The 17,743-nt window shown below is 66.1% G+C and overlaps 2 protein-coding genes across 7 annotated transcripts; one reads left to right on the top strand and one right to left on the bottom strand.

Annotated features, from left to right (window-relative positions):
• The first annotated feature begins 685 nt into the window (after positions 1-685).
• LOC102050726 (2'-5'-oligoadenylate synthase 1-like) lies at positions 686-2,937 on the top strand. The gene is made up of 6 exons (XM_005432734.4): positions 686-1,002; positions 1,177-1,471; positions 1,551-1,726; positions 1,809-2,050; positions 2,138-2,270; positions 2,350-2,937. Exons 1-6 carry the CDS (start codon positions 808-810, stop codon positions 2,851-2,853), a joined length of 1,545 nt encoding a protein of 514 aa, XP_005432791.1. The 5' UTR covers positions 686-807; the 3' UTR covers positions 2,854-2,937.
• An 828-nt stretch (positions 2,938-3,765) lies between these two features.
• Positions 3,766-17,084, bottom strand: LOC102050892 (semaphorin-3B). 6 transcript variants are annotated; one of them, XM_055709683.1, is made up of 19 exons: positions 16,203-16,724; positions 13,319-13,464; positions 9,120-9,253; positions 7,995-8,155; positions 7,848-7,910; positions 7,643-7,762; positions 7,473-7,566; positions 7,264-7,383; positions 6,817-6,962; positions 6,608-6,722; positions 6,447-6,516; positions 6,220-6,364; positions 5,893-6,112; positions 5,713-5,804; positions 5,502-5,543; positions 5,240-5,397; positions 5,073-5,128; positions 4,856-4,995; positions 3,766-4,777 (listed from the first exon to the last, which is right to left on the bottom strand). In XM_055709683.1, the coding sequence occupies exons 3-19, from the start codon at positions 9,223-9,225 to the stop codon at positions 4,337-4,339; spliced, it is 2,289 nt and encodes a 762-aa protein (XP_055565658.1). In that variant the 5' UTR covers positions 9,226-9,253; positions 13,319-13,464; positions 16,203-16,724; the 3' UTR covers positions 3,766-4,336. The 6 variants fall into 6 exon arrangements, with proteins under 6 accessions (XP_055565658.1, XP_055565660.1, XP_055565656.1 ...); XM_055709685.1 differs by lacking the exons at positions 13,319-13,464; positions 16,203-16,724 and adding an exon at positions 16,910-17,084; XM_055709681.1 differs by lacking the exon at positions 13,319-13,464.
• Positions 17,085-17,743: the final 659 nt, after the last annotated feature.

Raw genomic sequence — 17,743 nt, 5'->3', positions numbered from 1 at the left:
CCAGCCATGTCCCACTGCTGTGGGTGACACCAGGGCCCCCCTAAGTGGCACTGGCCATGTCTTGTTGCCTGAGGTGATACCAGAGCCACTGGTGACACTGGCACTGGCTGCATCTCATTGTCTGTAGTGATACCAGGGCCTCTGGTGATGCCAGCACCAGCTGTGCCCCATTGCCTAGGGTGACACCAGAGCCTCCAGTGGCACTGGCTGTGTGCCATAGTCTGTGGTGACACCAGGGCCTCTGCTGGCACTGCCAGTGGCCACATCCCATTGCCTGTGGTGGCAATGTGCCACCAGCCATGTCCCAGCACTGGCTGCACCCCAGCCCAGGCACTCGAGCTCCCGGCATGGGCACAGGCAGGCGCCGGTGGAGGCAGGGCACACCCAGCCCCCGTGGTGGGACACTGCCTCCGGTCAGCTGGGCACCCAGAGGATACCCTGTGCCACTTCGGACCCCCCGGGCCACGAGGTCCTGCGGCACCCCAGACCCACCAAGGTGTCAGTGCCGCCCCCCAGCTGGATGCCGGCTGATGGCGGTGCGGCGCTGCCCCTCCTGTCCCTTCCAGCCCCCGTGGCGATGGCACCGGGGAACCCGTGGGGAGGAGCCCCCCGGGAAGCCGAGGCCGGCGCCACCTTAACTTCCCGGCGGTGACGCCACAGAGGCGGCGGCCGGGGGAGGTTTAAAGCTGCCGGTCGGGAGCCGACGGAGGGACCGCGGCGGGCAAGGGCCAGCGGGGCGAGCGAGGCTTGCAGGCAGGAGCTGGCAGGCAGCAAGTCAGGAGCGGGATCCTGACCACATCTAGCAGGATGGATGTGGCGCAGGTGACATCCATGAATGGGCTGAGGACGGTGACTGCCGACAGGCTGGATAGCTGGATCATGGAGACCCTGCAGCCCAGCACGGCTTTCAGCAAGCAGGTGAAGATGACAGTGAAGCAGATCTGTGACTTCCTGAAGGAGGACTGCTTCGAGGGCAATATCCACGTTCACAAGACTGTCAAGGTGAGCACTGCTCAGCTCGGGAACCAGCTGGCACCCCTGCTTTCACCCTTCCCTCTCTTCTGCTTCTCCCATTCCTGCTCTGCCTCAGTTTCCCCTGGCAGGTCCAGGAATGGCAGAAGGCAGTCCCCACGCCGAGGGTCAGCAGTGCTGAACAGGCAGGTTGTCTTTCTGTAGGGCGGCTCAGCAGGCAAGGGCACAGCCCTGCGGAACAACTCCGATGCCGATGTGGTGCTCTTCCTCAGCTGCTTCTCCAGCTACCAGGAGCAGAAACAGGAGAGACCCTATATCCTGGATTTGATCAAGAGTAGGCTGCAAGCCTGCAGGCAGAGCCTGATGTTCACTGTGAGCATCAGCGAGCCCCGGTACAAGGGTCCCGGCAATACACCGCGCTCCCTCAGCCTCACTCTCTGCTCCAAGGAGACCTTGGAGTCCATCGAGGTGGACATCTTGCCTGCCTACAATGCCTTGGGTAAGAGCTGTGGGCTGGCACGGGGTTGGGCTGCAGCATCAGCACCGGGATGGCTCTCACCCTCCTTCTTGCCCTGCAGGGCAGGTGAGCAAGGATGCCCCACCAGACGTGGAGGTATACGTGGGGCTCCTGAATGCCAGCAGTGGCCCTGGTGAGTTCTCCCCCTGCTTCACTGAGCTGCAGAAGAAGTTTGTGAAGCGTTACCCTGCCAAGCTGAAGAACCTCCTGCGCCTGGTCAAGCACTGGTACAAGGAGGTGAGGGGCTGCCCAGGCTTCCCTGGCACCCATTGGGAACTCACCCTGGCAGCTCTCACCTCCATCCCTGTCTTCTCCCCAGATGCTGAAGCCACAGTACCCCACTGCAGACCTGCCCCCCAAGTATGCCCTGGAGCTGCTGACCATCTATGCCTGGGAGGAGGGCACAGGCTCCCACGAGTCCTTCGTTATGGCTGAGGGCTTCCGTACAGTGCTGGAGCTGCTGTGCCGGCACCGGGAGATCTGCATCTACTGGGAGATCTATTACTCACTCCAGCACAGACAGATCGGTGCCCACGTCAAGAGACTGCTACGCAGTCCCCGGTGAGGACTGTGCCTGGTGGGACCTGTGCCACCCACCCCATGGCACTGCCTGGGACTGATGGCAGCCCCCACCCTCTCTGTTTACAGCCCCATCATCCTGGACCCTGCTGACCCCACAGGGATCCTGGGCCAAGGCAAGGATTGGGACCTGCTGGCACAGGAAGCTGCCCGCCACCGCTCACTGCCCTGTGTCAATACCGCTCAGCCCTGGGACGTGCAGGTAAGGCCGTCTGTGCCTGCGGGTGTCATGGCCCCCCTGCCCCTGCCGACCTTGCCCACCTACTCTTCTGTCCCCACAGCCGGCCCGGCCTGTGACGATTGAGGTGAGGCAGCTGGTGGGTGTCAGCCTGAGCAGGACCGTCAGCCCGGGCACCACCATCTGGCAGCTGAAGGAGGAGATCGAGCAGGCATGGGGCATCCCCCGGTACAGGCAGCGCCTGGCGCAGCAGGAACCAGGCAGGAGCACCCTAATCCTAGAGGATGGTGATACCCTGGCCACCCATGGCATCTTCTACAACACCACGCTGATGCTTCTGCAAACTGAGCCCCAGACAATGGAAGTCTTTGTGAAGGATGACAAGAACCGGACCACCACCTACACAGTGTTGCCCACTGACACCGTCCAGCAGCTGAAGGAACAGATCCACAGCCACAGGGGGCCTCCCGCCAGCCAGCAGCGCCTGACATATGGCTCCAGGGAGCTGGAGGACCGACACACGCTGGCGCACTACAATATCCAGCCCAGGAGCACCATCTTCATGCTCCTGCGGCTCCGGGGGGGCACAGGTCCCCAGAACTCCTAGTTCCCTGCCTGCTTGCCCTCCTGACTGTTGCCCCACACGCTCCAGCACCATCCCTGTCATGCTAGAAATAAATGCCTTAGTAGATCCCTGTGCTGCTTACTGGGCTGGGGATGGTGCCAAGTGGCATGGGGGGTGGTCAAGGGGGCACCCCATTGGGATGAGGGCAGATCTCAATGCCAGCAGCTGCTGGGACAGCACAGAGACACATAGGTGCAGAGCAGTGGTGCTGCCCAAACCCAGGGTGCCCAGTGGGGTCTGAGATGCAAGCCCAGTGCCAGCAGGACCTCAGGGAAAAAACAGTTCCATCCTCTGTCTGCTCCTGCCTGCAGCAGCTTTTAAACCTTCCCCAGCCACTGCCCTGATCACCATTGGGAAGTTAAGGTGGCCCCAGCCCTGGGTCCCCAGGGTGCTCCTGCTCAGGGTGTCCCCTGGGTGCTCAGCTGGCCGGAGGCAGAGTCCCACCGCAGAGGCTGGGTGGGGCCTGGCCAGGGGGTCAAGTGCCCGGGCTGGCTCGCAGCCAGTGCTAGGACACGGCTGGTGGCACGGTGCCACCATAGGCAATGGGATGTAGGTGGTGCCAATGTCACTGGGTGCCCTGGTGCCACCACAGCAGTGGGAGGCAGCAGACCCCGAAGTCACCCTCTGGGCACTGCCTTAGGCACTGGGCTGTTGGCATTGGGGTTTCACTTTTTATCTTCCAGAAATGAAAGGGTGGGGGGGAGTGGGAGCCTGGGAGCCCCTTGTCCACCTTGGTGATGTCCTGGCAGGGTTTGGCTCCTGCAGCTCCCCAGGTGCTTCTGAGCTCCCCAACCCTCTTGGCTCAAGGAGCCAGTGGGTGCCACTGATGTAGGGCACTGAGCTGCCCTCCCCATGAGTGCTCCCTGGGGGTGGCAAAGACTTGAGACCCTGGGCTGAATCCTCTGCTTTATTGTGCTCAATTAGTACAAGCCCCCTCGCGCTGCTGCTCTGCACCAGGGGCACTGGGCACTACCTCTGTGCCCCCCCACATCTCTGCTCTGGGCACCCCTCCTCCTGCCGGGCCTCCAGCGTCCCGCCAGCGCCTGTCCTGCCCCTCCAGAGTCCCGTTCCTGCCTGCAGCTCTCTGGGACCCGAGGGTGGCCCTGCTGCCCCAACCCCCTCGGCACCATGCCCAGGGGAGCACAGCCTGGCCCTGCTGCCCTCCCACTGGGGCAGGTTTACATTCATCCGTAACAGCCGTTAATAAATATTTTGGTGGCTCTGCGGTGCCAGCAGCCGGCTGGGTGTCCCCACCAGTGCTGGAGCTGGTGACAAGGATGGCCAGCAGCCCCTCAGGGTTGGTGATCAGCCCGGCTGCCCTCCTGGCCCTGGAGCTGCAGCCCCCAGCCGCTGCCACGCCCAGCTCCGGTGCTGCCGGTGGGGCGGCCGAGGCCAGTGGGGGGCTTTGCCCCTGCCCGCGGCCCCGCTCCTAGGCAGAGCCCGGTGCCCGGGGCTGGCCCCGGGGTCACCAGGGGGATGCGCTGCGGGGGCCCCGCTCGGCCCGCGGCCCCTCATGGGTGCGCCGGTGTCGGGCTTTGCGCAGCTCCTCACTCTGCCCACGGCTGGGGGGTCCAGCTTGGGCGCGGGGGGGCGGGGGGGGTCTTCTCCGGCTCCAGAGCCGCTGGCAGACTCTGTCCGCAGCCCCCAGCGGCGGGCGCTCCACCAGCTGGAGGAAGTCCCTGTACCAGACCTTGCGTCCAGCGGGGCCAGCGATGAGCTGGAGGTCTCCGTCAGGCGCCATGCCTGCTGCCTGCCTGGCGCTGATCACCTCCAGGGAGAGCCGCAGCAGGGGCTGGGTGAAGCCATGCTCGGTGGCGTGGCAGAGGTAGAGGCCGGCGTCAGCACGCTGCACACTGCGCAGCAGGACACCCCGCTCTGTCCGCACCACCCGCTCATCCATCTGCACCTGCAGCACCCACAGGGACAGGTGGTCAGCTTGGCACAGCAAGGTCCTACCAGCGGCACCCAGCTGGGGAGAGCCTACCTCTTGCTGGGGGTCATCTGGGGTGCGCTGGTACATCCAGAAGACACGGGCTTGCAGGGATTTGGGGATGCACTCCAGGAAGGCGGTGCTGCCCTCCACCCCATAGAGCTGCTTCTGGGGTACGCTGCCCCGGCGGGGGTCTGGGGGGACATAGCCTGGCTGTCAGCCCCCACACTGGTAGGGCTGACCCCCAACCCCCAGCCAGATCCTAGCTCACCTTCGGAGCAGAGCACATTGGGGTCACCGTTGCGGACATCCTGCCGGCGGAAACGCCTGTGGGGAGGTTGGGGAAGAGCAGGGGATGCAGCAGCAGGACCTGCATCCCTCACCATGGCCTCGGGGCAGGTGGGCCACCTCAGCACCACAGCCCGGCACTTCACCTACCTCTTGGTGTTGGGCACGTAGCGGGTGCAGGCAGTGCCATCCCAGGCACAGTACGGGTCCCGGGCCAGGCAGCACTCGGCGCAGGCTTTGCCATAGGCGCCACAGCGGTGCAGGGGCAGCTGGGCCAGCGCCGTAGTTGAGCCAACATAGAGCTGTTGCTGGGGTTGGGGGGACAGAGCACAGCTGAGCACCCCTGCACTGCAGCATGGAGCCAGGCAAATTCACGGTGGGACACGGGGACCCAGCTGGAGTCCTCCCTTACCCGCTTGGAGGAGAGCTGCAAGCTGGTGATGGGGGAGGCATCCTGCAGGCAGAGCGTCGGCAGGAGTTAGAGTGCGCAGGAGGACCCAGGCATCCAGCTTGCCGGCTCCCATGTCCTGGCAGCTGGAGTGCCCCGGCACAACTCAGAGCACAGGCAGCACAATGGGGTGACGGGGGTCCAACTTGGGGGGCGTGCAGAACGCCTCCCTCACCTGGAAGACTTGCAGCTCCTCCAGCAGCAGTGGCTCCATGTGGTGCCAGCTCTCCTTGGGCACCGAGACCACCTTCAGCACTGTGCCCACATCTGCAGGCAGGGAGAACTAAGGCTGCGGATCCCAGCCCTGTCATCCCCCAGCCACCCACCCTGCCCCAGCCCCGGGGCCACCATGTACCTGTGCCGATGAAGAGGACATCGTAGTGCCCATCAGCAGCGGTGACATGGTCCACGGCGATGCGGGTGAAGGTGTAGGGCATGGCGGCTTGCAGGAAGAGGGGACGCTGGCCATGTGGCAGCACTGGGTTGTACATCAGTGGGTGGTGCCGGGCGAACTGGATCACTTCGTCTGGGAAGTCCTTGGTGGAGCCGAAGGTGCCAAAGGTTTTGCTGGGGCACTGCGGGGAGGTGGTGCTGGCTGAGCAGGGTCTTGCTCCCCAGTGCCCCCACCCTGAGTACCAGCATCCACCAGTGGCACCAGCCAGGACACCCCTGCACCACATACCATGCCCGGGCGGGGGTATGGCACGCGCCCCTGGTACGACACCCACTGGTAGTTGGGACCTTCCTTGTGAGCAAAGGGGCCCAGGAAAGCCCGGCGGATGTCAGCCATGGTGTAAACACAGACAGCAGAGCCCTGGAAAACAGAGCTGGTGGGAGAGAGAGAGGATGATGTGAGGGGTGAGGAGGGCACCACTGGGCACAGAGGGAGCAGTGGGGAGGGGTCTCGACCTGGAGGTGGAGAAGACGGCGTAGACCAGGGGGTTGCGCTTGTCCCTTGTCTGCAGCAGGAAAACATCCCCTGCAAGGAGGGAGGGTGGGCACCAGTGTCACCCCAATGTGCCAGGGACACCCACAGCCACCCTGGGGGGCTGCCCCTGCCCTGCACTCACGGAGCTCATCAAAGTGGGTGTCTGCCCCGTCAGGTCCTGGTACAGCACAGACAAGCCGAGCCTTCAGGAAGGTTGTCCACTTGTTCACCAGGCTGCGCTGCCCACCCATATCATTCTGTCAGGAAAAGGAGGGCACCAGCATCAGCAGCAGCTGGTGGAACCAATGGGCACTCCCGGCCCCCTGGCCACCTGTCTGTGGATGCTCTCACCCGGCAGATCTGGCCAATGCGGGCAAAGCTGGTCTTGCCCAGCCCCTGCTGCCGCTCCACCGCAGTCTCACGGAAGAAGAAGTAGATCTTGTCATCGTCAGGGTCCTCGCTCTCCGGCACCCAAAAAACGGCCACGAACTTGGGCTCTGGGGGCAGAGAGGTGCCATCTCCAGTGCCCCTGCTAGCTCTGCTCCCCAGGGAGCCTGGGGCACCTGCCGGGGTCCCCCCCCTGCCCAGCTGCAGGGCAGAGGCAGAGTGAGGGTGGGACCCCACTGGGCACCAGGGGTCTGCAGAGGGCACGAGGACCCCCCAAACCACCCTCCACAGGCAGCAGAGGACAGGGTGCGGCCGGGCCTGGAGGACTCATTGCCCTGATGCCTCCAGGGAGCAGCGATGCCACGCCGGGGTGCCAGCAGCCCCGCCGCCCTCCCACTTCCCAGCACTGACCGTTGAGCCAGCGGGAGTCATGCTGCTCAGTGCGGATGGAGGGACGCCGGCCCAGGCTGCGGAAGATGGTAAAGTCACGGCCCATCAGATCGGTGGCCACCCCAGAGTAGAGCTCCTCGCCTGGTAGGCACCAAGGGAAGCGTTACGGGAGTCCCCCCAGCACCTCCCTGCCACACTGGCCCCCAGCGCTGGGCTCAGCTCCCCCTTACCCACGAGGACGGAGGCAGCTGTATGCCGGGGGTCATACGGGCTCTTCCCCTTGCCATCCTCAGTGCGCCGGGGGTCCAGCTTGAAGACGGGCTCCTGAAGAGAGGTAAGGACAGGCGGTGGGCAGGCGGTGGCAGCGAAGGGGCCACAGCGGTGCTGGGAGGGGGCTCACCTCTGCGTGCTGGCCAGCCTCCACAAAGGCACAAACAGGATGGAAGGCACCGGTGCCACAGGCATACAGGTGGGTCCGGTTGTAGGGGTGCAGGATCTTCACAAAGTTCATGCACTCAACCTGGGGATGGAGGGCATGGGGAGGCAGTGCTGAGGGCAGCCCCCCAGCACTCCCCTGGCTCCCCTTGGCACCCCCCGGCGCTCACAGTGATGTCCTTGCCTGCCCAGTTGCACTCTTCCCTCCACTCCACTGGCGCCGGCCAGTAGATCTGCAGGGGGAGAGGGAGATGCTCACAGCACTGAGGTGTGCCCATGGCTGCCCAGCCATCGTGTGTCATGTCCCCCCCCATTACCTTCCTGTCCCTCTGGCTGATGTCATCCAGGGCCAAGGAGAGGAGGTGGTTCTGGGCACCAGCGAAGAGGCGGCCACGCTCCTCGTCCAGCAGCAGGGCCTCATAGCAGCATGAGCGCTCCAGCGCGAAGAGGCGCAGCCCGTGGCGAGCCTGCAGCTCTGCTGGGACCCGCCGGCACTGCTCAGCCCAGCCCTGCTGCGGCACCTGCCACTGCCTGGCACACTCCCCTGCCCCAGACACATGCCCCAGGGGGACTTGGGTCTGGCCATGGCCCCCCTGCCATGCCATCCCCTCCCCCAAACCTGTCCCACTGGCTTGACCAGGTTCACCCGTCCCTGTGTTGGCCCAGCACCCATCCCCACATCTCCCAGCACCCATCCCTGTGTTGGCCCAGCACCCATCCCCACACCCCCCAGCACCGATCCTGGTGTTGGCCCAGCACCCATCCCCACATCACCCAGCGCCCATCCTTGAACCAGCTCAGCACCCATCCCTACACCACCCAGCACCCATTCTCAAACAAGCCCAGCACCCATCCCTGCACCGCCTGCCCCGGCGGCAGGAGGTGGGGGAGAAGGGGCCATTCCCTGCCCCGTGGCGCTAATCCCACCGTGGCGGGAACAAACAGCCCTTTGTCAGGCTGGGAGGAGAGCGCTTGCCTGGACCTGCCGCCGGACAAAGCCCCCCGCACTGTGCTGGAGCCCATGGGGTGGCCAGTCAGGGCACAGCAACAGCTCCACGGCTGGCACGGCATCCCCGCCAGGCATGGCAGAGCTGTGGCTGAGGAGTGCCACCGCGGTGCACCGCAGGGGCACAGGCACCTGAGTGGGCACATGCCTGGGGCCAGGAGTGAAGGCCCAAGTGCAAGCACAGCCCCAAGAGCAGGCAGGTGGCCCTGGGGGGCTGGCAACAGGCAAGGAACGTGGCAGCCCGTGCCAGTGCCAGGCAGCACTAGTGCCGGTGCAGTGGCAGAGCTGGGGGCTTGCACCCCTCACATCATGCTGCCCACCCCACCCACCCACCCAGATGCTCCCATCCCCCGGGACGATGCTGGGTGGTGACACAGAACCAGTGCACTGGCACCTGACCCCACGTCCCCCAACCCTGCCCGTGTCCCAGGCTCACCGGGGAAGGCCAGCTTGAGGCGGGGGGTGGCAGCAGGCGGGGGGTGACCGGCGGCGGCGGCGGTGCTGCGCAGCAGGAGCAGGAGCAGGAGCAGCGTGCGGCTCATGGCTGGGGTCTGGCTGGCGGCCCCACAGCTAGGGCAGAGAAGCAAGACCTCAGCTCGGGTTACAGCCCCCTCCCCGCAGCCCCCAGACCACGATCCCTCCCCGGAGCTGCTGATGGGATCCAGAGAGCCCCAAGCACCGGCACAGGGCAACCCCGGCACAGCACGAGGGGACCCCTCCTACTGGACTTGACCTGGTGATTATGGGGGGGCCACGAGCCAGCCACATCTCTTCCTGGTTTTTAAGCCCCCATTAATCCAACCCTGAACCTAAGTTGCTCCAGGAACAGCCCTCCCACTCCTGCACATGGGGAAACTGAGGCAGCCCAGCCAAGCAGCACCCAGCCCTCCCCATGCCGGCTCAAGCCCTGCCAGCAGGAGGGTGCGGGCTCTGCCCATTCCTGCCTGCAAGCAGAGAGCTGTCCTGTGGGGATGGGGACAAGGACAGGGCAAGCACCTGGGTGATGCCAGCCGGACAGGGCACTCTAGGCAGGCAGCACACTCCTGAGCACCAGGCAAACTGGCCACTGTGGGAGTCGCAGGGTTCCGTGACTCAGTTTCCTCCACTGCTACAGCCCCCACAGTTTGGCCCCTGGACCTCCTTGTACCACCCTGCAAACGGGAGCTGGGTTTGGGGGGGGCTCTGGCTGAGCAGGTGCCCACAGCTCCTGGAGGGGCTTATGCCAGCATGCCCACTACCCTCATGGGCTCCCACCACAGGGTAGGGAAGAGCTTCCCTGGCTCCAGCACTGGCACGCTCTGCCCTGGGGAGCAGGAGGCGATGGTTATCGTGAGCACCACGCCAACACGCAGCTCCCCACCTCGCCTGCCGGGCCGCAGCAGCCCCGGGCAGCTGCAGGCAGCTGGGACGTGCCAGCCGGCACCTCCCTGCGCCACATGCGAAGCACAAGCTCAGCCACGCCGGCCACCAGCCCCTGGCACGGCCGATGGGTTTCACCCCTGCCACAGCCCCCAGGCCCTCGCTGGGACACCGGTGATGACTGAAGCCTCGCTGTGCCACCGGGGTGGGTGCAACTGCCCCAGGATCTGCCGTCCTGCTCAGGCACGGTGGGAGCCAGACCAGAGAAGGCACGCGTGCATGGCGGTGCCCGGCACAGATCAGGGCACGTCTGCCTGCTGCCCAGCACAGCTGGCCAGAGCTTGCCCTGGGCTCCTACGGGCAGGGGCAGCCCCCTCCGGGGCTGGCAGGGTGGGAGTGAGTCCTGGTGGGCAGCGGGCAGCGGCCCCGGCCGGGCACAGCGCCGCAGGGCTGGGCTGCCCGCTGGCCTGGCGCGAGGGCAGCAGGCGCTAATGGCATTTCCAGAGGTGCTGGGATAAGGCGGGGGACCCACGGGGCCCTGCCAGCCCCTCCAGCCACCAGCCAGCAAGGGCCGTGGCGGGGGCACCATGGGTCCTCCCGCCTGCCCGGCACCTGCCAGCACCCGCCGGGAGGGCCGGGGCAGACCCTCGGGCACGGACTCCCGCCCCCCCTCCCCCGCCGGCTTCCCCGGCCCGATGCTGGCACGGGGGGCAGGTTGGGAGGGGCGGGCAGCAGCGGCAGCACCGGAGCCCCGCGGTGCCAGCACTGACAGACGCCACCACCGAGACCCCCGGTGCCAACCCCCCAGGTCCGCCGGTACCGACCCCGGCCCCGCCCCCCCAGTGCCAGCCCCGGCACGGACCCAGCCCTCCGCGACCCCTCGGTGCCAGCCGGGGCAGACCCAGCCCCCAGCCTCCCGGTGCCAGCCGGGCCCCCGACCTCACCGCCAGCGCCCCTCTGCCCGCCCGGGCAGAGTCCCCCGACGGAAAGGCAGAGACCCCGGCCCAGGCCAGCCCCCGTAGCAGCCCCGGCAGCCCCCGCACCCTGCCCGGCCCCCGGCACCCACCTGGGTCCCGGCTCGGCTCGGCCCGGCCCGGCCCCGCCCTCCGCGTCCGCCGGGAGGGAGCGGGGCGGCCCCGGCGGGGCGGGGCGGGGCGGCGGGCGCGGCCCGCCCGGGGGGCACGCGGACACGGGCGCGCACGTGTGGGCACGCGTGGGTACGCACACTCGTGCGCGTGCGAGCGCATACGCGGGTGCCACCCGAGGCCCGGCCGGCCCGGCACCCGCACCCGCGTGCAAGCACACACTCGCGGGCACTCGCACGCGCGTGCAGACGTGCAAAAACACGCACAGGCAAAACCACCCGGGCACGCTCAGACTCACCCACACGTGCACACACACCCACTCACACGCAGGCACAGGCGTGCAAAATCACCCAGGCACGCTCACACGCGCGCACACCCGCGGGGAGCCGTGCTGCCACCCCCCGTGGGTGACACCCGCGGTGACACCCGCTGCCCCCAGGGCAGGGCCGAGCGTCCACGCTGGGCACACGAGTGGCTCGGCACACGCGTGGCGGGGCCGCCTCATCCCCCGAGCTGTCAGCTCCGGCCGCGCGTGGGGTGCCACGGGCCGCGCCGGGGTGTGCAGGGGCCGTGCCGGGGGGCACCGGAGGCCGTGCCGGGGGTGGCGGGGGGCCGGTCCCGCGCCCCGCTCAGCTGCAGCCCAGATGTCTGGCCCGGGCCCAGCCCGGAGCAAACAAAATTCCTCCGCTGCCTCCCATTTTCCAGCCGCTGCTGCCAAGAATAGCAAGTGCCGAGCGCTGCCGGCAGCGGGGCCACGCGCGCCTCGGCAGGCAGGGCTGGGGGCCGGGGGGAACATGGGCTGCCCCGGGGGCCACCCCCGGCCTTGTTCCCCCCTCCGTGACCCTGGATGTCCCTACCTGCGGGTGCAGGAGTCCAGGAAGGCAGGTCCAGCATGAGGCAGGGGGTGCAGGCAGGCAGGGGATGCAGGCAGGTGCAGGGTAAGTGGGGAGGCAGGGGGTACAGGCAGGCAGCCGGTGCAGGTGGGCCGGCAGTGAGCACAGGCAGGTGGGCAGCAGGTGCAGGCAGGCCAGCAGTGGGTGCAGGCAGGCTGGCAGCAGTCGCAGGGTGGCAGCAGGTGCCGGCAGCCCGGCAGTGGGTGCAGGCTGGTCAGGTGCAAGTGCAGGTGGGTTCAACAGGCAGTGGGAGCGTGGCAGGCAGGCACAGGGAGGCCAGCAGCAGGCAGGAGCAGCCGTGCCAGGCAGGGTGCCTGGACAATGCCCTTCCGTCTCACTGCCGGTAACCCTCCTGCTGCCAGCCTGGGCACACCGGCGTGCTGGCAGGCTGGTGGCCAGCGCTTGTTCCCCTCCTGGCTGTGCCACGGTGCTGAGTGCCAGCCCAGCATCATGGGTGGCAAGGGGGACAGGGATAGTGAGGGGAGGGGGTTGGAGGGCTGCGGAGCCGCTGGCACCGGTATGGCAGGGGTTACTCTGCTGTAAGACTTTGCCCAGGCACTGCAGCAGGACTTTGGGCTGGGTGGCCCCCACAGGATCGGGCACGGCATCCCTGTCCCCACTGTCCCAGCCTGCCAGGGGACAGGGATGCCATGCCTAACCCTGCACAGTGGGCACCTTCCTGTGCTGTGCCAGCACCCTGCCTCAGTTTCCCTCCACCCAACTGGGACCTTTTCAGCTGGTGCTGCTCTCGGTTTGGCATGGTGAGGTGGCCAGGTGACGTCACTGTCACCCCAGCCCCGGAGCCCTGCAGGGACCTCGCAGGCAGCAGCTCCGCCTGGAGAAACCATCAGGCGTCAGAAGGGCCGGGCTTCCATCCCGGAAAAAACGGCGCGGGAGGGATGCGCCACGTCGCCCGCTGGCCACCCCTTCCCGCCCCAGCGGGTGATCCTGGCAAGCACTGAAGCTGCCGGGCTCTGGCACGGTGACGGTCCCCAGCTGGAAGGAGCATCGCCACCAGCGTCCCGCCCTCATGCCCACGCTCGCTGCCAGCCCCAGGGACGGCCGCACAGCCAGGTGCTGGTGGCCTGGCTTCCCGCCAGCGCGTGGGTGTCACCGCCAGCGGTGCGAGCAGGTGCTGGCGCCTTCGCTCTTTGATCCCTTCCCTGCTGCCAGCAGATCCGTGCCCGGGGACCGCTGCCTGGGCCAAATCTCCCCTGGCGGTTCCGGCTCCAGTGAGCATCGGTAGCTCTGCTGGCAGCACCCGAGCCCCCAGCGGTGTTTGTGGAAGGAAACGGCACCTCTCCGCCTCCGCAGGGCTCCTGGGGGTGGCACGGTGGTAAGGCAGCAGTCAACAGCTCCCACACCTTCTGTGCTGGTGGGCGAGCTGGCACGGTGTGGGATGTATGCATGCCATCGGATGGGTGACCAGGACCAGCTGGAGAGCCTGCATGAAGGGAGATGGGCATCCACTAGCCACAAGCATGGGGACAAGTCCTGCACCCCAAACGGGAACAGTACCTTGCTGGGAGAGTCCTGGTGATGCCACAGGGACCTGCGGGATGACCCAGAGTGGGGGGGCTCCAGGGTGGCCCCTCATCTCCCTGGGAGCTAAGGAGCATCCCTCTGCCCTGGTGGAGCCATCCTGGCTGGGGCCAGCCAAAAACCAGGGGAACAAGGTGAGCTGTGTCATGCCAACCAGTGCCGTAGGTATCCCCGTGCCACCTGGGCTTGGCATGCTCCCCAGCCAAGAGATACACTTGTGCAGCAGGATGGCCTTTGCCTGCACTCCCAGTGACACTCCCAGCTTGCTGGGGGGAGGGGAGTGTGCAGAGGGTGGAGAGGCATCCTCACCCCAGCCTGCACCTATGGCCCGGTCATGGCCTCTAAGCTGGTACCCCCTGGGCCTGGCCACCCCAAAAAGCCCTTGGTGGTTTGCGACAGCACCAGAGATGTGGTTTTAGGACTCCTTTGGGAGTCCCCCCAGCATGGGGCTCCTCACCAGCTGCCTGCATGGCTCCTCCATCCCAAGACCTGCTCCCCAGCACAGCCTGTGGATTTTCCAGTGGGGAGAGTTGGGCCCTACTGTGCCATGAATACCACAGGGAGCTCTCCCATCACCACTTTGATGGGCATGCTGGTTTCTCCTTGCTGACATGCCTGGCTTGGCTGTGCAGGAAGGCAGGGAAGTGGTCGCATGTCCCTGTGGCATGTGGTGTTGGGCCACAGGTTAGCATCAGGTCTCAAGTGGCTTCCATGTCCCTGGTGCAAGGGGAGGATGTGCCAGGCAGGGGACGGAGCCCATGGAGTCCCAAGCATGCCGGCGTGAGGGCTTGGCTAGTGGCGAGCAGATGCACCTGAGCCAGCTGCATACTTGTAGTGCAAGCATGGTGGTGGTGTCTTGGGGTGACACCAGCTTAGGGATCACACCCCGTCTATGGATACACCCCCCCAACCCTACATCCACCACCTCCATCATAGCATGCTGGCGCAAGACCCCCACAGCAGGCACCCGCGTGGCCCAGGCACATTCCTGCTGGGATTAGGTGCCGGCTCCAGGCAGTGCCATGCCGGTGTAGCCTAGCTAATCCCTTTTTAATTGTCCCCATGCCACACTGGGCTGAGCCAGGCCACCCAGGGGATGCAGGGTGCTGGGTGCACCCCAGTGCCTGAGCATGTTTGGGGTGCCATCATCGGGTGTCCCTGCTGTGGGACCGAGCCATAAGGTGCATGGTGAACCTTTGGGGTGGTGATGAAGAAGGAGGCATCCATCCTCCCGGTGCAACAATGGCTTTTTGGGAAAGGGAGGGATCCTGGGCTTCATCCCATGCTGCTGCCCCACGGTGACCATCCACCCTCGGCTTTGTGGCTGCTGGCAGCCAGGCTCCAGGGCAGACAGCGGGGCTGCATCCCATGCACTGAAAGCCCCTAAGCTTGAAGCTCCTCAAAACCATCCCAGTGAGGCAGGAGCTTTGGCAGGCTCCTGCCATCAGCCCACCCCTCTCCCCATCCTGGTGGGAAGGCAGGAGAGATTCTGGCTGAACAGCCCTGCCTGCTGCCCTGCCCCAGACCCTCTGGCCCTGCCCTATGCCACACCAATTGGTGGCATCCACCTCCTCCAGGCTGTAAAAATAGGCTGATGTCCCTGCCACAGGGTCGTAATTTTAGCCGGGGTGTGCCTCACAAAGAAGCATGCAGAACCTTTCATCTGCTCCCACTGGCCCAGCTGCATCCACACCCGGGGCTGATGTCAGCCCCTCACTGCACACTTGCTTGCCCCTGCCCCGGCACAGTGCTCAGCGGTGCAGCCCAGCCACCTTGGGCACAGCACTCACCTGTGGGATGGCAAGGGCAGGGGAGCAGGGAGAGAGGTGCCCGGGTGCCCCTTGAGCCGGCCCACTCCCCATCCTGGGCATCTTGCCCCCAAAGCTGGTGGCACCAGGGAGTGCAGCATCCCACCATCACAGCACCCAGCAGCACCCAGCCAGGTGGTGGCAGAGGGGTCCCGGCACCCTGCCTGCCCACCCTCCTCCTTTCACACTGGCCCCCCAACACAACAGCCACTTTAGATTGCCTCCCACGGTGCTCCCGCAGAGCCACGGCGGCTGGGAAGGCTGGGGGGGGCTGTCACTGAGCATAATGCGGCTATTGATGGGCGAGCCGGCAGCCCCGGCACGGCACAATAGGGCCTTGTCTGCTGGCCCAGCTCCTGCTCCTGCTCAGCCCTGTGCCCAGCATTGGGCTCCCCTCTTCCCCGAGTGGCTCGGAGCTCGCCCAGGTGCCAGCCAGGACAAACCCTGCTTGCGGCCAAGCAGGCGAGCATGCAGCAGGAGCCATGGGTGGAAAGGCACAGGGTGAACACCCCTTTCCCGTAAACCAGTGTCCAGGGATGAGGCATTGCTAGGGAAACCCCCCAATACGGCGGTGCGTGCCCCTGCCACCCCAGCTGGGACAGGGCTTCAGGGTCCCCACTCAGCCATGGGGTGACAGGGACAAGCAGGTGGCTCATGCCCAGAGATGCCTTCATGTCCCTCTCAGGACTATGTCCAAGCATGCCGGCATGCAGCACCCACTGAGGGGAGACAGGAACCTGTCAGCCCCCTGGGCAGCTCCACGGCCCTGGCCCCCCAACCCCGCAGCCCCCTTCGATGGGGCAAGCCCGGTGCCCCACGGCTACTGTCTCACCTGCTATGGTGTGTGGGATCTGCCGGAGCTTGTCTGTCTTCTTGCCCAGCGGGTGAGCCGGGGCTGTGGCTGCCGCCTGCTCTTTAAACCCCAAATCCTCAGTGCCGGGCGCCAGTCCCGCCAGTGGCGGGGGCGGAGGGAGGGGACGCAAAGCCCTGGTCCCCGCTCCCGGGGCCGGCACCAACAAAAGGCAGCTGTGTCCCGTGTCCTCCCTGTGCACCCAGCGACCTAGTCAGCAGCTCAGGGGGACAGCCCCTTGGGACCCCAGGGCTCTCCAGGGTGCTGCCACCCCCTCTGCCTGCACTGGGAAGCCAGGAGAAGCATGAGCAAGCCCTGGGACCCTGATCCTAGCTGCGGAGCATCCTGACGCCCCCAAGGAGCCATTCCTGCCCATTTGGTCCTGTCCCTGCCTGGAGGGGTGCCAAAGCAAAGGTGCTTGTTTCTGTTCCCCTGCCTCATCTGCTCCTGCAAAGCCCAGCCCAGACAGACGTGGCTGCTGCTGCAGTGCCCGTGCCCAGGGGACTCACCCCACGGGACCCCCAAAGCCCTGCCCTGCTGGGGCTATGGGGCTGGGTGGCTGCCTGTAATGCATCCCTGTGGTCCGAAGGCCAGGAGCAGCCCGTACCGCCTCATTAACACGGGGTAAATGTGTAACGAGCCCCTGACCAGGCTGAGGCGGTTTGAGCTGCATGGTTCCTCTTGCCTACCTGGTATGCTGGGAGCCAGGGATGTGGCAGGTCTATCCCAGCAGGAGCCGAGCAGAGGGCAGGAAGGAGAGTAAAGTCTGTCCTGTGGCTGGGCATGCTGGGGGGACTTCAACACCTGCTGGAAGGAGCAGAACAAGTAGCGCACCAGGCTGGGACAGGAACAAGCCCATTCCCTGTGGGGAGCCAGTAGGCTGACCCACAACCCACACCCACCCCAGACTCTGAAAGGCTCAGCCCAGCTGCCCGCCGGCAGGGTGTGAGGTTGAGGGAGCTGGGCTCTGCTCTGTGGTGCCCAGTATCATGGGAGGCAACGGGCACCAATTTAATAAAAATAAACCAAGAAGGAAATTCCATCCGAAGGCAAGAAAATTTTTTTTTCTGCTGCTACAGTGTCCAGGCACTGGCATGGCTACCCCAGAGGCTGTGAAGCCTCCAGCTGTGGAGACAGGCAAAGCTGGGCGGGCCCAGACAGGAGCAGGGGAGCTGCGCTGGGGGAGCACGGGGGCCCCAGCCTCCCCCTGGGGCACCGTGCCCTGTGCAGGAGGCGCGGGGCTGGGAGGACCCAGACCCTGGGATGCCAGTGCCACTGGGGAGCTGGGTCTCGCCTGTGCAGCTGCAGGCCATGGTGCCCCAGAGCTGACAGCAGCACGGCTGCAGGGCTTGCCGTGCCACATGGTGCCGTGTGAAAGCCATGGGCGCCATGCAGTGTTGAGCTCTGTGGGTCACTTTTGGGGAGTCGGGGGCCCTGGGGTGTGGGTGGCCCCACTGGTGAGGTGGGGGGTGGCACAGCCACCCCTTCCTGTGGGAGGAACCAGGGGAGGCAGGGGCTGCCCC

The sequence above is a fragment of the Falco cherrug genome, chromosome 4, assembly GCF_023634085.1.
Source record: "Falco cherrug isolate bFalChe1 chromosome 4, bFalChe1.pri, whole genome shotgun sequence".
Classification (NCBI taxonomy): Eukaryota; Metazoa; Chordata; class Aves; order Falconiformes; family Falconidae; genus Falco; species Falco cherrug.
This window is presented reverse-complemented; position numbering and strand designations above follow the sequence as displayed.